Source organism: Callithrix jacchus, chromosome 7, assembly GCF_049354715.1.
Source record: "Callithrix jacchus isolate 240 chromosome 7, calJac240_pri, whole genome shotgun sequence".
NCBI lineage: Eukaryota > Metazoa > Chordata > Mammalia > Primates > Cebidae > Callithrix > Callithrix jacchus.
The window spans coordinates 53763179-53783103 of record NC_133508.1 but is presented as its reverse complement, the minus strand read 5'-3'; the positions used below and the strand labels follow the sequence as shown (position 1 = coordinate 53783103).

Sequence of the window (19925 nt, the reverse complement as noted above, 5' to 3'; positions counted from 1 at the left end):
AGTTGGGCGGGGACAGGGGGCGGGGCGGAGGCTGGGGGCGGGGCGGGCGCCGGGGGCCGCGCGTCTGCAGCACTCACAGGGGCTGCCACGGGAGGACGAGCCTCGTGCGCCCTATCGCCTGCTTCTCCTCACCTCCCGGCAAGCCAGGCGCCTCCTGCACTCTCTAATGAGGATTCAAGACGAACGAAGCACGAGGCTCAAGGCTTCGCAGTTGCAAGGCCGCGGCGCAATATCGAAACCTCGACCCGGGCCGGGCATGGTGGCTCACGCCTGTTATCCCAGCACTTTGGGAGGCCAAGGCGGTTGGATCACGAGGTCAGGAGTTAAAGACCAGCCTGGCCAACAAGGTGAAACTCCGTCTCTACTAAAAATAGAAAAATTAACTGGGCATGGTGGCGTGCGCCTGTAATCCCAGCTACTCGGGAGGCTGAGACAGGAGAATTGCTTGAACCGGGACCTGAAAGGTGGAGGTTGCAGTGAGCTGAGATTGCGCCACTGCACTCCAGCCTGGGCTACAGAGCGAGACTCCGTCTCAAAAACAAAATAAACCCCGACCCGGCTGCAGAGTCCCCCTGCGGTCTGGCCGGGTCTTAAAGGCCTGAAACTCCTGAGCGCTGACTCGTCGCCCAGGCAGACGGAGGAGGGGTACGCCCAGCTCTGTCACACACCCCCAGCGGCTATCCTGAGGTTTCGGTGATTTGACCCGTTGGGGAGAATGACTGTTTTCCTGACTGACGTGCAGCCCTTGGGGAAGGCACTCTGGCCTGTTGGTTCGCCTGTGAAATGTGCTACCGCATCTGCGGCTGTCCCTTCCCGCAGGCTATGGCTTCCCCGAGATGGGATGAAGCTAAGACCAGAGAGGGAACGGTGCTTTGAGACTCAACCCAGCGGTGCGCCTGTCTCTTGTCCTTTCCACTGTAACATTATGTTCGTTCTACCCCCTCACTGGACTTCGACCTCCCTCTGTTCTTGAAGGCAGTTGATGAAATCGTTCGTTTTTTTTTTTTTTTGAGACGTAGTCTCGCTCTGTCGCCCAGGCTGGAGTGCAGTAGCCTGATCTCAGCTCACTGCAATCTCCGCTTCCCGGGTTCAAGCAATTCTTCTGCCTCCACCTCCCGAGTAGCTGGGCCTACAGGCGCCCACCACCAAGCCTGGCTAACTTCTGTATTTTTAGTAGAGACGAGTTTCACCATTTGGCCAGGCTGGTCTCAAACCCCTGACCTAGTGATCCGCCTGCCTTGGCCTCCCAAAGTGCTGGGATTACAGGCATGAGCCACCATGCCTGGCCGAAATCATTCGTTTTCAAAGGGAGCGGCAGCTCTGAATCCCCAGGACTGAGGGAGGGATGTGTTTGGTTTGAAAAAGTATGTTTAGTGTAATGATTTTGTGTTTTCCAAACATAGTACCCAGAGAGAACGGCCAGTAGGCCCTCAGCTGATGGTTGGTTCCATTTCCTGAGTGGTAGGAGGGGAGCAGTGGAAGTTTCATCTTTGTCAAAGAGGAACCTGTTTGTAACATGCGAAAAACTGCACTAGAGGCTGCCAATGTGCCCTTCGGAGTCTGAAGCCTGGCGCAGTGCAAGCAAGCTGTGGCCTGAGCCAGGGCTGAGCTGTTGGTCAGGAGAGATTCAGGCCAGTCTTTGGGGTTTGGGGCGGAAGGGTGACATTACCAAGATTGGAAGGAAGGGCACAATTTCCCTGCGGTGTCCCTGGCCCAACTGCAGGAGGGCTGACATTTGCCAGTAAGCACAGCTGGCCCCTGGGTGCCCAGCATGGCCCAGGTCTGTGTGGTCCTGTCTGGAGTCCCCAGACTTGCTGTGTCCCTACCCAGGCCCTGGTGGGCTCATGGCCTTACCAGTCCAGTTCTGATGCTGTATGTCCCTGTGAAGCCTGTTCCAGTGTTCATATCACCAGGGCTGGGCTCAAGCCTCTGCCCTTGCCTCTCCCTCCAGGGACCTTGGGTCTCCCATGGTGACAGTACCTGCACCCTGCGGGCAGCCTGCGCTGGCTGTGAACCACACTGCCAGCTGCTTCTTCTTGTAATGTTCCCCCTCTGTCCACAGTACTCCTCTGAACACTTCCATGAAGCAGGTTCTAGGATCATCTCCATTTTATAGAAGGGGAGATGGAGGATCAGAGACATACAGTCACTTCACCAAGGACACACAGTGGGAAGTTCAGTGGCTTCCAATCCCATGCTCTTTCCTCTACACCATGTTGCCTCACTTGAGGTTTTACGGGGGGTGGCAAACACGGCTCCTTTCCCCTTGACCCTCTCACTCCCGAGGCACATACTTACCCCGTCCTTGTGGGGGGCTTCCAGCCCACCCCCACCCACATGTTAAAGCCTAGATTCCCTGCTGTGCTGACTCCGCTCAGCTCAGCCTGATGGGCCTGTGGTCATTTGAATCCCTAGTGCTGCCACCCACCAGTCACTCTGTCCTGTCACCAGGTGGTGACTGGCCCAGTGGCCCCCAGGACCACCCACCAGAAGAGAGTTATGCCAGGTGCTCACCTGCTCACTGCAGAGGGTTCTAAATCCACAGCTCAGGTAACAGGGAAACAAGTAACTGACTGGAGTTACCACCCTCAGGTTGCTAAGGCCAAGTGCCTGCCAAATCCAGAGGCGAGGCTAGGGTGGACTCTGCCCACCGTCAGCAAAACCACATTCACCAAGAGGCTTAGAGGACAGTGCTCTGCTTAACTGGATTTGCTGGGCATTTGAAGGCTAACTTGCAGAGTCTTTCTATCATGCCAAAATTTAATAGCAAAAAATCAGAAAGACCTAAACGTTCAGCAGTAGGGGACTTGTATAATGGTTTCATGGGTTATTCATATACTGGGCTACTATGATGTCATTCCAAATGTTATAGAACATTCAATGACTGGAGAAATGGTTATGAGATATACATACATACACATATATATATACATACATACATACATACACACATATATACATACATACACACACATATACATACATACACACATATATACATACATACATATATACATACATACACACATATATACATACATACATATATATATACATACATACACACATATATACATACATACATACACACATATATACATACATACATACACACATATATACATACATACATATATACATACACACATATATACATACATACATATATATATACATACATACACACATATATACATACATACATATATATATACATACACACATATATACATACATACACACATATATACATACATATATACATACATACATATATACATACATACATACACACATATACATACATACATACATACATACACACATACATATATACATACATACACACATATATACATACATATATATACATACATACAAACACACATATATACATACATACATACACACATATATACATACATACATATATATATATTTTTAAGACGGAGTCCCACTCTGTCACCCAGGCTGGAGTGCGCTAGCATGAGCTCAGCTCAATGCAACCTCCAACTCCCGGGTTTAAGCAATTTTTTTGCCTCAGCCTCCCGAGTAGCTGGGATTACAGGTGACCACCACAACACCCGGCTAATTTTTTTGTACTTTTAGTAGAGACGGGGCTTCTCCATGTTAGCCTGGCTTGGCTGGTCTTAAACTCCTGACCTCAAGTGATCTGTCCGCCTCAGCTTCCCCAAAGTGCTGAGATTACAGGCATGAGCCACTGTGCCCAGCCTGGTTATATTAAGTGAAAGGTTCAGAAGAGTAATATAGAATAAGACCATATTGTGAAAAACAAACAAACAGTGGCTGGACTCGGTGGCTCATGCCTATAATCCCAGCACTTTGGGAGGCTGAGGCAGGTGGATCACAAGGTCAGGAGATTGAGACCATCCTGGCCAACATGGTGAAACCCCATCTCTATTAAAAATACAAAAAAAAAAAAAATAGCTGGGCATGGTGGCCCACGCCTGTAGTCCCAACTACTGGGGAGGCTGAGGCAGGAGAATTGCTTGAACCAAGGAGGCAGAGATTGCAGTGAGCCAAGATCACATCACTGCACTACAGCTTGGGCAACAGTGTGAGACTCTGTCTCAAAAAACAAACAAAAAGAGCAATAATGATTTTCTTTTTTCTTTTCTTTTTTTTGAGACGGAGCTTTCCTCTTGTCACATCCAGGCTGGAGTACAATGGTGCTATCTCAGCTCACTGCAACCTCCCCCTCCTGGGTTCAAGCGATTTTCCTGCCTTAGCCTCCAAATAGCTAGGATTACAGGCCCCACCACCATGCCCAGCTAGTTTTTGTATTTTTAGTAGAGATGGGGTTCCACCATGTTGGCCAGACTGGTTTCAAACTCCTGACCTCAGGTGATCCACTGGCCTTGTCCTCCCAAAGTGCTGGGATTATAGGTGTGAGCCACCACACCTGGCCTTTTTTTTTTTTTAAAGATGTAGTCTCGCTTGGCCATCCAGATTGGAGTGCAGTGGTGCAATCTTGGCTCACTGCAACCTCTGTCTCCCGGGTTCAAGCGATTCTCCTCCCTCACCCTCCCAAGTAGCTGGGATTCCAGGTGTGTGCCACCATGCCTGGCTAATTTTTGTATTTTTAGTAGAGGCAGGGTTTTGCCATGTTGGCCAGGCTGGTCTTGAATTCCTGACCTCAGGTGATCTGCCTGCCTCCGCCTCCCAAAGTGCTACAATTACAGCTGTGAGCCATCGTGCCTGGCCCTAAGTATAGGTATAGGCCTTTTTTTTTTGAGACAGGGTTTCACTGTTGCCCAGGCTGGAGTCCAGTGGCATGATTACAGCTCACTGTAGCCTCCACCTCCCAGGTTCAAGTACTCCTCCCACCTCAGCCTTTCAAAGAGCTGGAACTACAGGCGGGTATCACCCGCCTGTCACGTTCAGCTAACTTTTGGATTTTTTTTTGGTAGCGTTGGGGTTTCTCCATGTTGGGCAGGCTGATCTTGAACTCCTGGGCTCAAGCAATCCACCCACCCCAGCCTCCCAAAGTGCTGGGATCACAGATGTGAGCCACTATGCTCAGCCAGATTTTGTTTTTCTCTGAAAAAAATGGTAGATTTACATGGTTCAAAATTCAAATAGGTCCAGGGGTGAGCCCTGGAGTTTGAGACCAGCCTAGACAAAAAAGAGAGACCCCTGTCTCTATTTTAAAAAAAATTCAGCCAGAAGCAGTGGCTCACTCTGGTAATCTCAGCACTTTGGGAGCCTGAGGCAGGCTGATCACAAGGTCAGGAGATTGAGACCATCCTGGCCATGGTGAAACCCCATCTCTACTAAAATACAAAAAAATTAGCTGGGCTTGGTGGTGGGTGCCTGTAATCCCAGCTACTCAGGAGGCTGAGGGAGGGGAATCACTTGAACCTGGAAGACGAAGGTTGCAGTGAGCTGCACCAGCCTGGTGACAGAGCAAAACTCCGTCTCAAAATAATAATAATAATAATAATAAATAAAAACAAAAATGAGCCGGGCTTGGTGGCTCATGCCTGTAATCCCAGCACTTTGGGAGGCTGAGGCGGGTGTATCACCTGAGGTCAGGAGTTTGAGACCAGCCTGGCCAATGTGGTGAAACCCCGTCTTTAAAAAAAAAATTCAAGCCGGGGCCATGGCTCACACCTGTAATCCCAGTACTTTGGCAGGCCAACACAGGCAGATCACCTGAGGTCAGGAGTGCGAGACCAGCCTGACCAACGTGGAGAAACCCTGTCTACTGAAAATACAAAATTAGCCAGGTGTGGTGGTGCAGGCCTGTAATCCCAGCTACTTGGGAGGCTGAGGCAGGAGAATTGCTTGAACCCAGGAGGTGGAGGTTGCAGTGAGCTGAGAACACATCATTGCACTCCAGCCTGGGCAACAAGAGTGAAATTCTATCTCTAAATAAATAAATAAAAACTTACAGGCTTTGTATGGTTGGCTAAAAAAAAAATCTGTTGGCCAGGCACAGTGGCTCATCTCTGTAATCCCAGCACTTTGGGAGGCTGAGGCAGACGGATCACAAGGTCAGGAGTTCAAGACCAGCCTGACCAACATGGTGAAACCCTGTCTCTACTAAAAATACAAAAATTAGCTGGATGTGGTGGTGCATGCCTGTAATCCCAGCTACTCAAGAGGCTAAGGCAGGAGAATCACTTGAACCCAAGCAGTGGAGGTTGCAGTGAGCCGAGATGGTGCCACTGCACTCCAGCCTGGGTGACAGATTCTGTCATCTGTCTACATTCAAGCTGCAGTGAGGAAAAATTGATCTTTTCCCTACTCATTCAGTCCACAGAGCATGGTATCTTTCTCACTCCCAGCTCATAGAAATCAGCAAATATTAAGCACCTACTGTGTGTCCATGATGTATTTCAGTAGCTTTCAATCACCAATGGAATCACCTTTGGCCTGTCATTCCTACATGTGATGGCTTTTGTAATCCATGTGGAGGGAATGGGACCTTTCATGTCTTAAGTAGGTCTTATGTGCCAGGTGTTGCAGGGAGCACAGCTCCAAAGAAGTAAACACCCTGACTAAAAGCATGGATGCTGGAGCCAGACTGCCTGGGTTCCAATCCCAGCTCTGCCACTTACCAACCATGTGACTTTGAACAAATTACATAATTTCTCTGCATTTCTCATTTTTAAAACAGGAATGAATGGCTGGGCGCAGTGGCTCACACCTGTAATCCCAGCACTTGGGAGGCCGAAGCGGGTGGATCACAAGGTCAAGAGATCGAGACCATCCTGGTCAACAAGGTGAAACCCGTCTCTACTAAAAATACAAAAAATTAGCTGGGCATGGTGGCACGTGCCTGTAATCCCAGCTACTCAGGAGGCTGAGGCAGGAGAATTGCCTGAACCTAGGAGGCGGAGGTTGTGGTGAGCCGAGATCGTGCCATTGCACTCCAGCCTGGGTAACAAGAGCAAAACTCCGTCTCAAAAAAAAAAAAAAAAAAAAAGTAAAACAGGAATGAGTACTGCTATAAACATTTGTGTACACCCCCCACCTCCAAATTCATATTGAAACCTAATCCCCAGTGTGATGGTATTTGGAGGTGAGGTCTTTAGGAGGTGATTATGTCATAAGGGTAGAGTTCTCACAAACAGTAATGCCTTTATAAAGAAGCCCGTTGGGAACAGTGGCTCACACTTGTAATCCCAGCAATCTGGGAGGCCAAGGCAGGCAAATTACGAAGTCAGGAGTTGGAGACCAGCCTGGTCAAGATGGCGAAACCCCGTCTCTACTAAAAATACAAAAATTAGCCGGGCATGAGGGTGCATGCCTGTAATCCCAGCTACCTGGGAGGCTGAGGCAGGAGAACTGCTTGAACCCAAGAGGTGGAGGTTGCAGTGAGCCAAGATCACACCACTGCACTCCAGCCTGGGCAACAAGAGTGAAACTGTGTCCAAAAAAAAAAAAAAAAAGCAGCCCATATGGTGGCTCATGCCTTTAATCCCAGCACTTTGGGCAGCCAAGGTAGAAGGATCACTTGAGGCAGGGAGCTTGACACCAGCCTGGTCAACATAGCAAGACTTCATCTCTTAAAAAAAAATCAGGCAGGGCACGGTGGCTCAAGCCTGTAATCCCAGCACTTTGGGAGGCCGAGGCGGGTGGATCACAAGGTCAACAGATTGAGACCATCCTGGTCAACATGGTGAAACCCCGTCTCTATTAAAAATACAAAAAATTAGCTGGGCATGGTGGCGCGTGCCTGTAGTCCCAGCTACTCAGGAGGCTGAGGCAGGAGAATTGCCTGAACCCAGGAGGCGGAGGTTGCGGTGAGCTGAGATCGCGCCATTGTACTCCAGCCTGGGTAACAAGAGCGAAACTCCGTCTCAAAAAAAAAAAATCCTCAGAATACTCTAGTGCCCCTTCCACCATGTGAGGTTACAGCAAAAAGAGGGACACCGAATCTGCTGGTGCCTTGATCTTGGACTTCCCAGCCTCCAGAACTCTGAGCAAAAAAAAAAATCTTTTGTGTATAAACCACCCAGACTTTATTATTGTCATAGTCCCAAATGGACTAAAACAAGTACTTGCCAGGTGTGGTGGCTCACAGCAGTAATCCCAGCACTTAGGGAGGCCAACACAGGCAGATCACTTGAGGTCAGAAATTTGAGATCAGCCTGGCCAACATGATGAAACCCCAACTCTACTAAAAATACAAAAAAATTAGCCGGAGGTAATCCCAGCTACTCAGAGGCTGAGGCAGGAGAACTGCTTGAAGGCAGGAGGTGGAAGTTGCAGTGAGCTGAGATTATTCCACTTCATTGTAGCCTGGGCGACAGAGCACGACTCTGTCTCAAAAGGACAAGTCCTTACCTCATAGGGTTGTTGTGATGATGCAATGAGTTTTATGAAATAAGTGCACAGAATAGTGCCTAGCAGAGTATAAGCATTACTTTAGCAATAAACAATAAGCATTACTTAAAGGGGACAGCAAGGCCCAAAGCAGCATGTTAAGGGACCTCCCAAGGCCCTATAGCTATGCAGTCTATCCAGATTCTCTCTTTTCTACACTGATTCCCACCTCAAACACCCTTTGCTCACCTTTGTATTGGTTATCTATTGCTACATAACCTTACTACAAACTTAGCAACTTAACACAATGCATTTACGAACTGTTCCTATGGGTCAGGAGTCTGGGCACAGCTTAACTGGGCCTCTGCAAGGCTGCAGTCAGTGTTGGTCGGGACTGGGGTCTCATCTGAAGGCTTACCTGGGTGTGATCAGTCTCCAAGCTTGTGTGGTTGTCGGCAGCATTTGCTTTCTTGCAGACTGCTGGACTGAGCTTCAGTTTCTTGTTGGCTGTGAGCCAGAGGCTACCCTCAGTCCCTGGCCACCTGACCCTCTCCCAAGGGCAGCTCACACAACATGACAGCTTCCTTCTTCAAAGCCAGCAAGAGAATTTCTCAGCAAGACAGATGTTACGGTCTTACATAAGGCAGCCATGAAAATAATATCTTGTCACCTTTGTGGCACTCTATTGGTTAGCAGTCATAGGTCTAGCCCATCACAAGGCTGTGAATGGCAGGTTAGGATCATGGTGACCACCTGGGAGTCTATCAGCCACACCTCCCAGTGCATCCAAATCCTCCCATTCCGCAGAGGGAAACTGAGGTCTAGCATACCCCCCAAAAAAGCACCCATTTTCTGCCATCCACCTACCAATTCGTAAACTCCACTCAGGTGTAATTGAAGAGATACCTGGTTTGGGGTTGAGTTTTCCTGGAGATTCTGGTCCTGTTAAGAGTTTTATTCAGCTGGGATTCCAGTTGGTGATGGACAGCACCGAGCTGTCCCTTGCTCCTGCCACAGACCCCTCAAGGTGTTTTTCAGGCTAGATTCCTGAGGGCTGTGTCATCACCTGTGCCACCTCCTCCTCCCTACCATGACAAACTGTTCAGGGTAGTTACCTGACTCCAGAGAAAGGTAGTAAGGCCAAACAATACAATGAGCATCTGCTAGTGCCTCATCTGAGTGATGCTCAGGAGAAAGAACAGCCTGTGGCCACACATCTAACCAGGGGATAGCCTAGATTCTAGGGCCCGGTCTGCCTCGACAATCCAAGTGCTGATCTTCAGCGGTACATAATTCTTTTTTTTTTTTTTTCCTTTTTCAGAGAGTCTTGCTCTGTCGCCCAGACTGGAGTGCAATGGCACAATCTCAGCTCACTGCAACCTCTGCTTCCTGGGTTCAAGCAATTCTCATGCCTCAGCTTCCCAAGTAGCTGGCATGCACCACCATGCCTGGCTTTTTGTATTTTCAGTAGACAGAGTTTCGCCACATTCACCAGGCTGGTCTCGAACTCCTGACCTCATGTGAGCTGCCCACCTCAGCCTCCCAAAGTGCTGGGATTGCAGGCGTGAGCCACCACACCCAGCCATGGTACATACTTCTATACTTCTAATGAAGTTTCCTCTACATCTAAGCTTTCTGATTTCCACCCACCAAGTACTTAAAAGTAACTCATCCAGAGGGCAGTAATGCTATGTGAAATCAACACAAAAGTTACTACTCCCGAGGATCCTTTGATGCAATCTCCTGATCCTTATTCAATGGACAAGAGGATCTTCAACTTCATTTCTTTTCTCCTCTCTACACTGTTTCTTAGTCAGAGTAGCTATTTCCATAACAATAAAAACTGCATCTTTCCTACAGAATCCTCCGGCAAAACGTGTTGTGGTTCTTTAAAAATTTTTAATTTTTTTTTTTTTGAGATGAAATTTCGCTCTTGTCACCCAGGCTGGAGTGCAATGGTGTGATCTCGGCTCACTGCAACCTCCGCCTCCTGGGTTCAGGCAATTCTCCTGCCTCAGCCTCCCAAGTAGCTGGGATTACAGGCACCCGCCACCATGCCCAGCTAATTTTTTGTATTTTTAGTAGAGACGGGGTTTCACCATGTTGACCAGGACGGTCTCAATCTCTTGACCTCGTGATCCACCCGCTCCGGCCTCCCAAAGTGCTGGGATTACAGGCGTGAGCCACTGCGCCCTGGCCCAAAAATTTTTAAGTCTTTTAGAGAATTCTTTAGGGTCTCACTGTGCTCTGGGTATCTGCACCCCTTTACTACTTAGGGAGATGCTTCTGCGGGTAGGTTTGGTGGAGGGCAGAAAGCAAGGAGGGGCCAGACTCTCTAGCACAGCAGCCTGTATCACGAGACTCCACAAGAGATTAAGCCCCACACAGTGATTCAAGCAACTACTTTCCTATCACCCAAATGATGATGAAAAGAGCCAACTATCCTAGAGAACACAGGAGAGGTTACCGACTGCCTTAGACGACAGGGTTAGATTTCCTCACTTTGGCCAGCTTGATACCCTGGCCCTGAACTTTCAATATGGACACTTGGTGAATGGTGAGAGATGTGACCACGAGTCTAGCTGTGGCACCCTGGAGAGTTTAGCAGCCAGGCTACCAGAAACAGGTTCATCTTTCACATACAATGACAGAAGTAAAAATATTTATTTTATCGTAAAAATCTGGTCCCACAAAAAGGCCAACACTTTTTTCAGTTCATGGTCTTGACACTTGAAAAAAGAAATCTTTCAACTGAGAGGTAAGTTGATAAAAGGAATTTCAGAGGTGCGTTCAGCTTTCTTACAAGCCAGTAATCCAAGCAACCCTGGACTTCTAGTTTACTGAGCTCCTTCTACTAGTCATTCACAGTTCCTGAAGGAGAAAAGAAAGAAGTTGTTTGCAGATAAGGCACTTTAGAAACCACCAGAGAGAAACCCAAGTCTGCCAGGAGCTGCGTTGTGAATCGGTGAGCCCAGAGGGCCACGAGCTGACAGGAGTGCTGGCTCCCACCGCTCCATGCTGACAGCTTCCACCTTCCTGCCCCAACACCATTCCAGCCGGCTTCTAGCACCCGCCTCGGCTCTGTGTTGCCTAACTGGCCTAGAATACATGGAAGCCAGACAACTGGCCAGAGATGAACACTGCTGCCTGAAGCTCAGGGCAGCCGCTGACAGTGAGGAATGCCTTCAGAGACACTGCTGGAGCACCCTGAGGGAGCAGTTCTTTTTGCAAGGATGAGTTAGTGAGGATCAGCACATCAGCAAAGCAAAACATTTAAACATTTTTAAAAGCTGCTTAATCCTTCCAGTTTCCCTCCTGGTTCTAAGCTCAAGCTATAGCTTCTAAACCTGCTAAAAATCACGAAGGAACCCCTCCTCTGGAGGGCAGATGGACTGAAGTGGCTACAGCCAGTGTGGGTAAAGAAAGCCCCCCCACCGAACAGTGATCACATGACACCTGCAGACCCTAGGAAGGGCTGATCTGAATCCAGGCAGCAAACTCAACCCATTCTTTTGTTTTAGGGGCTTGTGTTTAATATGCATCATTACGATAGAAGAAGTCTCAGAGTCTCTCTCATGTCAAGAGGACAGACAGGGACAGGGATCCTGGAGCTTTTCTTCTCCTGTGTACTGGCTGCATACTTGAATCCCAGGAAACAGTGTGACACGATGCCAATTTACTGCCAAACATGCCCAGTTTGTCATCAGAGCCAGGCAAGGAGAGAGGAGAGATTCATGTTCCAAACACAGGCCAGCTGAGGAATGCTTCGCCCTCCTTCCTTTGGCCCAGATGAGGGAGCTCCTTCCCAGAAGTCACATGAGGAAAAATTGTGCTCAGGTCAGAACTGAACCCAGCCTGGTTGGGTCTGGCTGGAAGTTGATCTGTAAAGAGAAGACAGGGAAGGGTGGACGAGTTCAGATCTTTGAAAATACAAAGCAGATAAAAGTTGTTTCTCTCTGGACAGAAAAAGCTCTAAGAAGCCAGTTCCTAAGAGCAGCAGTCAGCAAACTTTGACTCAGAGACCAAATCTGGTCCCCAGTGGTTTTTTTTTTTTTTAATAGTTAATATAACTTTATTTATCAAAATTTTTGTTGTTGAGATGGACTCTGGCTCTGTCACCCAGGCTGAAGTGCAGTGGCACAGTCTCAGCTCACTGTAACCTCCACCTCCTGGGTTCAAACAATTCTCCTGCCTCAGCCTCCCAAGTGGCTAGGACTACAGGTGCCCGCCACCACACCCGAATAATTTTTGTATTTTTAGTAGAGATGGGGTTTCACCATATTGGCCAGGCTGGTCTCAAACTCCTGACCTCAGGCGATCTGCCTGCCTCAGCCTGTCAGCGCTGGGATCACAGGCATAAGTCACAGTGCCCAGGCTTTTTTTTTTTTTTTTTTGAGAGAGGGTCTCATTCTGTTGCCCAGGCTGGAGTGCAGTGGCACACTGAAGGCTCATTGCAGCCTCAACCTCTTGAGCTCAAGCGATCCTCCTACCTCAGCCTCCCTAGTAGCTGGAAATACGTGACTGGTTAATTTTTGTATTTCTTTTAGTAGAGATGGGGTTTTGCCATGTTGCCCAGGCTGGTCTTGAACTCCTGGGCTCAAGTGATCCGCCTGCTTTGGCCTCCCAAATTGCTGGGATTACAGGCGTGAGCCAACACGCCTGGCTAAAGGGCCCTTCCCATCTAGGAAAAAAGTGCAACTCACCACCAGCCCTCATTTAATTTTACATAAACACACTCTTTGAGGATAAAGCAAATCTGATTTTGAATGTGAAAATAAAATTGAAAACTATTACTGGAGTTATTTTAGAATCATGTGAATCAGCACTGTCTATTTTGGAAAAACTAGCCTCCTCAAATGAATCTTAGGCTAAAAACTCTTCAAAAACGATGTTAACATCCCATGTAAAAATGCTATGTTTTCTAGGATTTGACATTTTCAGCAATCAAGAATTACTATATTTTGGGCCTGGCGTGGTAGGTAGTTCACACCTGTAATCTCAGCACTCTGGGAGGCCCAGGCAGGTGGACTGCTTGAGTTACAGGAGTTCAAGACCAGCCTGGGCAATGTAGCAAAACTCCACCTCTACTAACAATACAAACAATTAGCCAGGGGTGGTGGTGCTTGCCTGTAGTCCCAGCTACTCAGGAGGCTGAGGTGGGATAATCACCTGAGCCTGGAAGGGCAAGGATGCAGTGAGCCAAGATCACACCACTGCACTCCAGCCTAGGCAACCAGAGTGAGACCTTGTCTCAAAAAAAGAGAGAATTACTATATTTTGTAAACAAAAATGCTACTACTAAGAACAGAATGCTATAAATAGAATGAGGTCTTTATGTTTCGAAAGCTGATATACGAGAGCAATGCGAAAAGAATAATAAAAGCAGTGGCAAAGTCATCTCAGGGTAAATGCTATAGCCTCAAGTGCCACTGGTGAGTTTTCTCAGGGCAAACAGGAAAAGGGTTAAAGTAGTTGTTTCATTGCTCTGGTTTTTCTGTTTGTTTTGAGATGGAGTCTCACTCTTGCCACCCAGGCTGGACTACAGTGGCATGATCTCGGCTCACTGCAATCTCCACCTCTTGGGTTCAAGCCATTCTCCTGCCTCAGCTTCCCAGGCAGCTGGGAATACAGGTGCTGTGCCATCAAGCCCAGTTAATTTTTGTATTTTTGTTTTTTTTTTTTTTCCTTGAGACAGAGTCTTGTTCTGTCACTCAGGCTGGAGTGCAGTGGTGCGATCTCGGCTCACTGCAACCTCCACCTCCTGAGTTCAAGTGATCCTCCTGCCTCAGCCTCCTGAGAAGCTAGGATTACAGGCACCTGCCACTGCATTCGGCTAATTTTTGTATTTTTAGTAGAGGCGAGGTTTCACTATGTTAGCCAGGCTGGTCTCAAATTCCTGACCTCTTGATCCACTGGCCTCAGCCTCCCAAAGTGCTGGGATTACAGGCGTGAGCCACCACACCTGTAGGGTTTCACCATGTTGTCCAGGCTGTTCTCGAACTCCTGACCTCAGGTGATCTCTGCCTGGCCTCCCAAAGTGCTGAGATTAAAGGCATAAGCCATCACGCCCGGCCCATGCCTGTTTTTTTAAATAAAGTTTTATTGGCATGCAGCCATGCCAATTCATTTGCATTTGTCTGTGGCTGCTTTCGTGCAACAAGAGCCGAACCAAGTAGCCAGAACAGAGACCACATTGCCTGAAGAGTCTAAACGTCTTGCTATCTAGTTCTTTACAGAAAATGTGGCTGGGCACAGTGGCTCATGCCTATAATCCCAGCACTCTGGGAGGTTTAGGTGGGCAGATCACTTGAGCCCAGGAGTTCAAGACCAGCCGGCACAACATGGCAACCTCATATCTACAAAAAAATAGCTGGCATGGGGGTGTGCACCTGTAGACCCAGCTACATGGGAGACTGAGGTTGCAGTAAGCCGTGATCGTGCCACTGCACTCCAGCCTGAGTGACAGAGACCCTGTCTCAAAAAAAGAAAAAGAAAATGTATGCTGTCCCATGTCCTAGAATCTGTCCACATAAATAATATAAATAATAGTGCAGAAGGAATTTGGTATCTTTCACCCCTGCCCCAAGTGCAGTCTTGAAATTTTATGGAGTCAGAGAAAACAAGCCACCTTGCCTCACAGGTCCGATGAGGATGGGCCAAGGCTGGAACCGGGTTCTGAACTCTAGGTCCAGTATTTTGTGGAAGCTGGGGGTGGAGGATGGGGGAGAGAAGAAGGAGGTGCTGGGGACAAGCCAAAGCACTTGGGGAGGCGATTGAAAGGTCCAGATTTGCAAAAGGTTGGCCCCAGGGTACAAAGCAGCAGAGAGCAGTAAAACCTCCATGGAAAGAAGTGTGCCACCCAAAGCAGGCATGCTGGGGCTCTTGTCCTCTGGCTGACTTGAAAACATCCAAATCAGGCCAGGCACAGTGGCTCACACCTATAATCTCAGCACTTAAGGAGGCCGAGGAGGGTGGATAGCCTGAGGTCAGCCTGGCCAACATGGTGAAATCCCATTGCTACTAAAAATACCAAAAAAATTAGCCAGGTGTGGTGGTGGGTGCCTGTAATCCCAGCTACTTGGGAGGCTGAGGCAGGAGAATTACTTGAACCCAGGAGGCAGAGGTTGTAGTGAGCCAAGATCACGCCATTGCACTCCAGGCTGGAAAGAAGAGTGAAACTCCCTCTCAAAAAAAAAAAAAATCCAAATCAAAACTATTACTCCTAACACCAGAAGGCAGACATGGGGTTCCGGAACAATACTAAGGTTGGAGAGCAACAGCCCTGCCCCCAGTCCCACCACAGAACATGGCCATCCTCACCCTGTAGATTTGGTAAAGTCTCCCCAGATGTCAGCAGTGGCAGCGGTGGCAGGCTTGGGCTGTGGCCAGGGTACAGAAGCACCTCCTATTGATGTTCCCGAGTCCGACCCATAGGAAGAGAAGAGGGCACAGGGGAGTCAGAGACCTCTCTTTCTGGTTGTGTCCATGACCAAATAATGAGACTCAGTGATCAGTCTCATGACACCAGGTGGCTGGAAAAGCTACACAGAGATATGATTTTGGGCAACAAAATACCATTGAGTTGCCACACTTCCAGTGTCTTCTCACCAGCCCTTGAGGGCTCTAGAGAAAAAGCAGAAAGCCACATATAAGGTGGAAGGAGGGATGCCGGTAGCGGGTGGTGAGTCCCATGTCATCTATCACTCATTCCTGAAGCTGACTTTGTTATCAACTGTTTACGCTGAAATCTATTTAACATATACTATACCCTGTCTTGGCTTCTTGAATGGAGAATGTCCACCAAAACGCAAGATCATCTTCATATGAAGCCTGCATTACCATGTCTGGATCAACTAGCTGAGAACACTATGTGCCAGCCATGTGCCAAGTCCCAGGCCCCAAACTGGGTAGGAGTCAGGAAGAACGTTCCAAAGAGCTAACACAGAGGCTCATTCCTATCTCTCTACAAAGGTGGGTGGCACCATGGGGCTGCAATGCCTGCTTTTGTGCTTTTCTGGCACCTCCCCCAGTGCTGCCAACTGTCCCTTCTGAAGGGCCTGTGTTTGCCACCCTCCACCTTCTCACTAATTTGCTATTTCTAATCTGCTCTGGGCTAGGAGAACAGATAAAACTAGGGCCCTCAATGGTTACAGTACATCAAATGCTCAACACACATTATCTTCTTTGAACCTCACCCAGCCCCTAGGGAGAGACAGATCAGGACCAGCCATGTGTCTGTGCAGGTCATTTCAGTTTCCATTTTCTTCCCTCTAAAATGGCAAAAATAACTGTACCTACTCCATGAAACTAGTGTGAGGATTAAACATCCATGGAATGCTTAGAACAGGTCCAGCACAGAGTGGCAATAATGGTATCAACAAAATGAGAGCTAACATTCAGTGAGCATTTAGAATGTTCCTAAAATTATTCCAAGTGCTATACACAGACCAGCTTACTTGATCCTCACAAGAAACCTATGTTGTAAGTATCATTACTTCCCCCATCCTACAGATGAGAAAAATGAGGCATGGAGAAGTGATTTTCTAAAGATCACACAACTGGGCTGGGCGCCGTGGCTCACACCTGTAATCCCAGCACTTCTGGAGGCTAAAGCGGGTGAATCACCTGAGGTCAGGAGTTCGAGGCCAGCCTGGCCAACATGGTAAAATCCCGTCTCTACTAAAAATACAAAAATAAGCCAGGCATGGTGGTGGGCACCTGTAATCTCAGCTACTCAGGAGGCTGAAGCAGAATTGCTTGAACCCGGGAGGTGGAGATTGTGGTAAGCTGAGATCATGCCACTGCACTCCAGCCTGGGTGACAGACTGAGATTCCGTCTCAAAAATCAATAAAGATCACAAAGCTGGTAGGCTGAAATTTGAACCCAACCATATTATTCTGGAGCATATAGTAAGTGCTCCACAAATATTGCTATTCCTGACATTATCTGACACCATTTTGTTTGTAGACATGCTAACTGCCTGTCTCAGACACCAGAACACAAGCCCTTGAGAGCCAGAACTTGATGCTGTACCGGCCTGTGCCTAGAACTCTACCTGGCACACAGCAAGCGCACCATATTACCTGTTAAAAGTGCATCAGCAACTGAGAAAAGGCCTAAGGCAGTAGCTCTCAGACTTTACTCAACACATTAGACGTAAGAATGCAGATTCTTGCCCCCACCCCCTTGCGATGCCAAGGCAAGTGGTCCTATGACCCCACTCTGAGAAATAACCCTTAAAGAACAGCTCCTGGTGTCCGGCTGAAGCTCTCTGACTGCCCCTTCTGCCACTCTCCAGATTGGAGCATTCCCCATTGGGCTGAGGTTTGAAGCATGACCTCCAGATAGGGGAGCCAATGTTGGTGTCTCTTAGGAATCAGGAAAGCAGGAAGGCTTCCTGCCTGCAAGCTGGAGACAGCTGTGTGCAGAAGGCAAGCTGGTGACAATCCCCCAGCCCGGGGAAGGCCAGGAGGACCAAGCTGGGCCAGTCAGGGTGGGGAGGTAGATGCAAAGGGCTGGCACTCCAGCGTGGTCAGAGGCTGATGCTAGGCACTCGCTTCTGAAATCCCAGGGTGGGCTCCAAAGGGCTCCTCAGTACAACCTGCTGGGGCAAATGCTCTCAGTTTCCCAGATCCGAGGTTCTCACTCCAAACAAAATCTCATTTCCCACCACTCACCTTGGCACACCTTGTGCTGTACCCATCTCCCTAAATACACCAGGTGTCCAAAAATCTGAGCCTCATTCATGTTCTTCTCTTTGCATGGAATGCCAACCACTCCCGGTCCATCTCCTTCCTTCAAGGTCCAGATCAATGTCACCTCTTCTGTGAAGCCACCCCAGATCACACTGGCTGGTGGTGGCTCTAGGCCCTATACATTTGGTCTCTGTGCTGTGACTCACCACTCCCACCACCCATGAGCAGAGACCATGTCTCCATTACGCACTCACTCGGTACCCACTGAGCAGACACTAGAAACCAGGAACTGACAGGCTGATGATTTGACAGTAACAAACAAGTCCCAGCCCCTGCCTCTCAGGGCAGGGAGAAAGCCCGAAAGGGGAAGTAGAAGGAGCCCCTTACCCAGTGTGTGCAGGATCAGCTTCGGGTACCCGCCTTCTGCTTTGACACGAACGAGTACTACATGGTGAACTCGTGTGTGACAGAGGGAACACCATGGGGCCCGGCTGCCAGTGAGAAGAGAGCCCCACAGGTACCGATCCAGCAGTCACCCACTGAACACTGACCTGAAGTGGGAGCAACTGCTGGCTGGACGAGGGATCCCCCCACCGACAACTGCTCCCCAGGGGGAGGGATGAGGGTGGAGGTTCTGCCCCCTGGGGGAGGGGGAAGCAAGCTCAACCCTCCTGTGCTGGCAGGACGGGCTCGGGGATTCCCGGCTGCTCCTTCCTTCTTCTTCATGTTCTAAAAAGGGAAGAGGAATGCAAATCAGCCAGTCCTGCTGGAGTCCCACTGCCACCAGAAAACTCCACGAGGAGGGCCACGGTGACCCCAGACCCCCAACATCTGTGTAACGAAAAGATGGCCCTACCTAGCACCCCCATTGTTTTATTTATATATATATATATATATATGTACACACACATACACGTTATATATATATACACACACATATATTGTTTTATATATATATACACACACATATATATTGTTATATATATCTAATGCATAATTCTGAATCTAACACAAATAAGGTTCATTTTATAACCCAGCACCCCACTTCATTCATCAGGGAAATGCAGATCAAAGCTTTAATGACAGACGATTACACACTCGCCAGAATGGCTAAAATGTAGATTATCAAGTATCGACTACGATATGGATATTCATGCACTGCTGGTCCAAGTGTAAACTGCAGAACTACTCTGAAAAATTATTTGAAACAATCTATAAAGCTCAACATAGGAACTTAAACTTATGACTCTGCAATTCCACTCCTAGATATAAACCAACAGAAATCATACATATATGCATCAAAAGACATGAACTCAAACATCTACAGCAGCACTATTTCTAATAGCCCCAAACTGGAAACTACCCAAATGTTCATCATCAGTAAAACATAAATCAATTGGGTAAATTCTCACAGTGGTATATGCTACAACAATGAGAATGAACAAACTACATGCAGCACCATGGATGACTCACAAAAATGACACTGAGTAAAAGAAATCATGCCATAACAGGACTAGATGTATGATTCCATTCATGAACGTTAAGAACAAGCAAAATCTAGGATATCTGAAGTCAAGATAGTGGTTACTCAGGGTAGTTACTGGAGGGGATCAGGAGAGATAACTCCAGAGTGCTGACAATCTTTTGCTTCTTGAGCTAGATGCGAATTTATAAATTGGGTTTTTAAAATTTCACTGAGTTCTGCATTTATGATTTGTACACTTTTTTACATGCATACCATACTTCAAGAAAATGCTTTAAAAAACAAACAAAAAACTGAGCACCAAGCATGAGCCAGAAAGCAGCACAAGTCACAAAGATGAATGAAGATAATGTGTTCCCTACTTGTATGGAAAGCAGTAGCTTGAAAGAATAGTAAGTCCAACCCTGAAGTCAAAAGACCTCAAAGACCTCAGTGTGAGTCCCACTGTGTC

The 19925-nt window shown here is 48.1% G+C and overlaps 1 protein-coding gene and 1 long non-coding RNA gene across 5 annotated transcripts in view; one reads left to right on the top strand and one right to left on the bottom strand.

Moving 5' to 3' along the window:
* The first annotated feature begins 208 nt into the window (after nucleotides 1-208).
* LOC128932586 (uncharacterized) lies at nucleotides 209-9721 on the top strand. Its single transcript, XR_008482595.2, has 3 exons — nucleotides 209-347; nucleotides 6644-6749; nucleotides 9617-9721. It is a non-coding gene; the product is annotated as an uncharacterized LOC128932586 (long non-coding RNA).
* A 1219-nt stretch (nucleotides 9722-10940) lies between these two features.
* Nucleotides 10941-19925, bottom strand: part of NECAP2 (NECAP endocytosis associated 2) — a 50807-nt gene continuing 41822 nt past the window's right edge. For 2 of the 4 annotated variants that reach the window (XM_035307881.3, XM_009000491.3), the window contains exons 6-7: nucleotides 18543-18720; nucleotides 10941-12176 (exon numbers count right to left, since the gene is read on the bottom strand). In XM_035307881.3, the coding sequence (XP_035163772.3) occupies nucleotides 12028-12176; nucleotides 18543-18720 (327 nt within the window). In that variant the 3' untranslated portion in view covers nucleotides 10941-12027. Of the gene's footprint in view, nucleotides 12177-15615; nucleotides 17898-17973; nucleotides 18721-19925 lie in introns of all 4 variants that reach the window. The other 2 variants (XR_013519815.1, XM_002750329.6) reach the window with 2 other exon arrangements.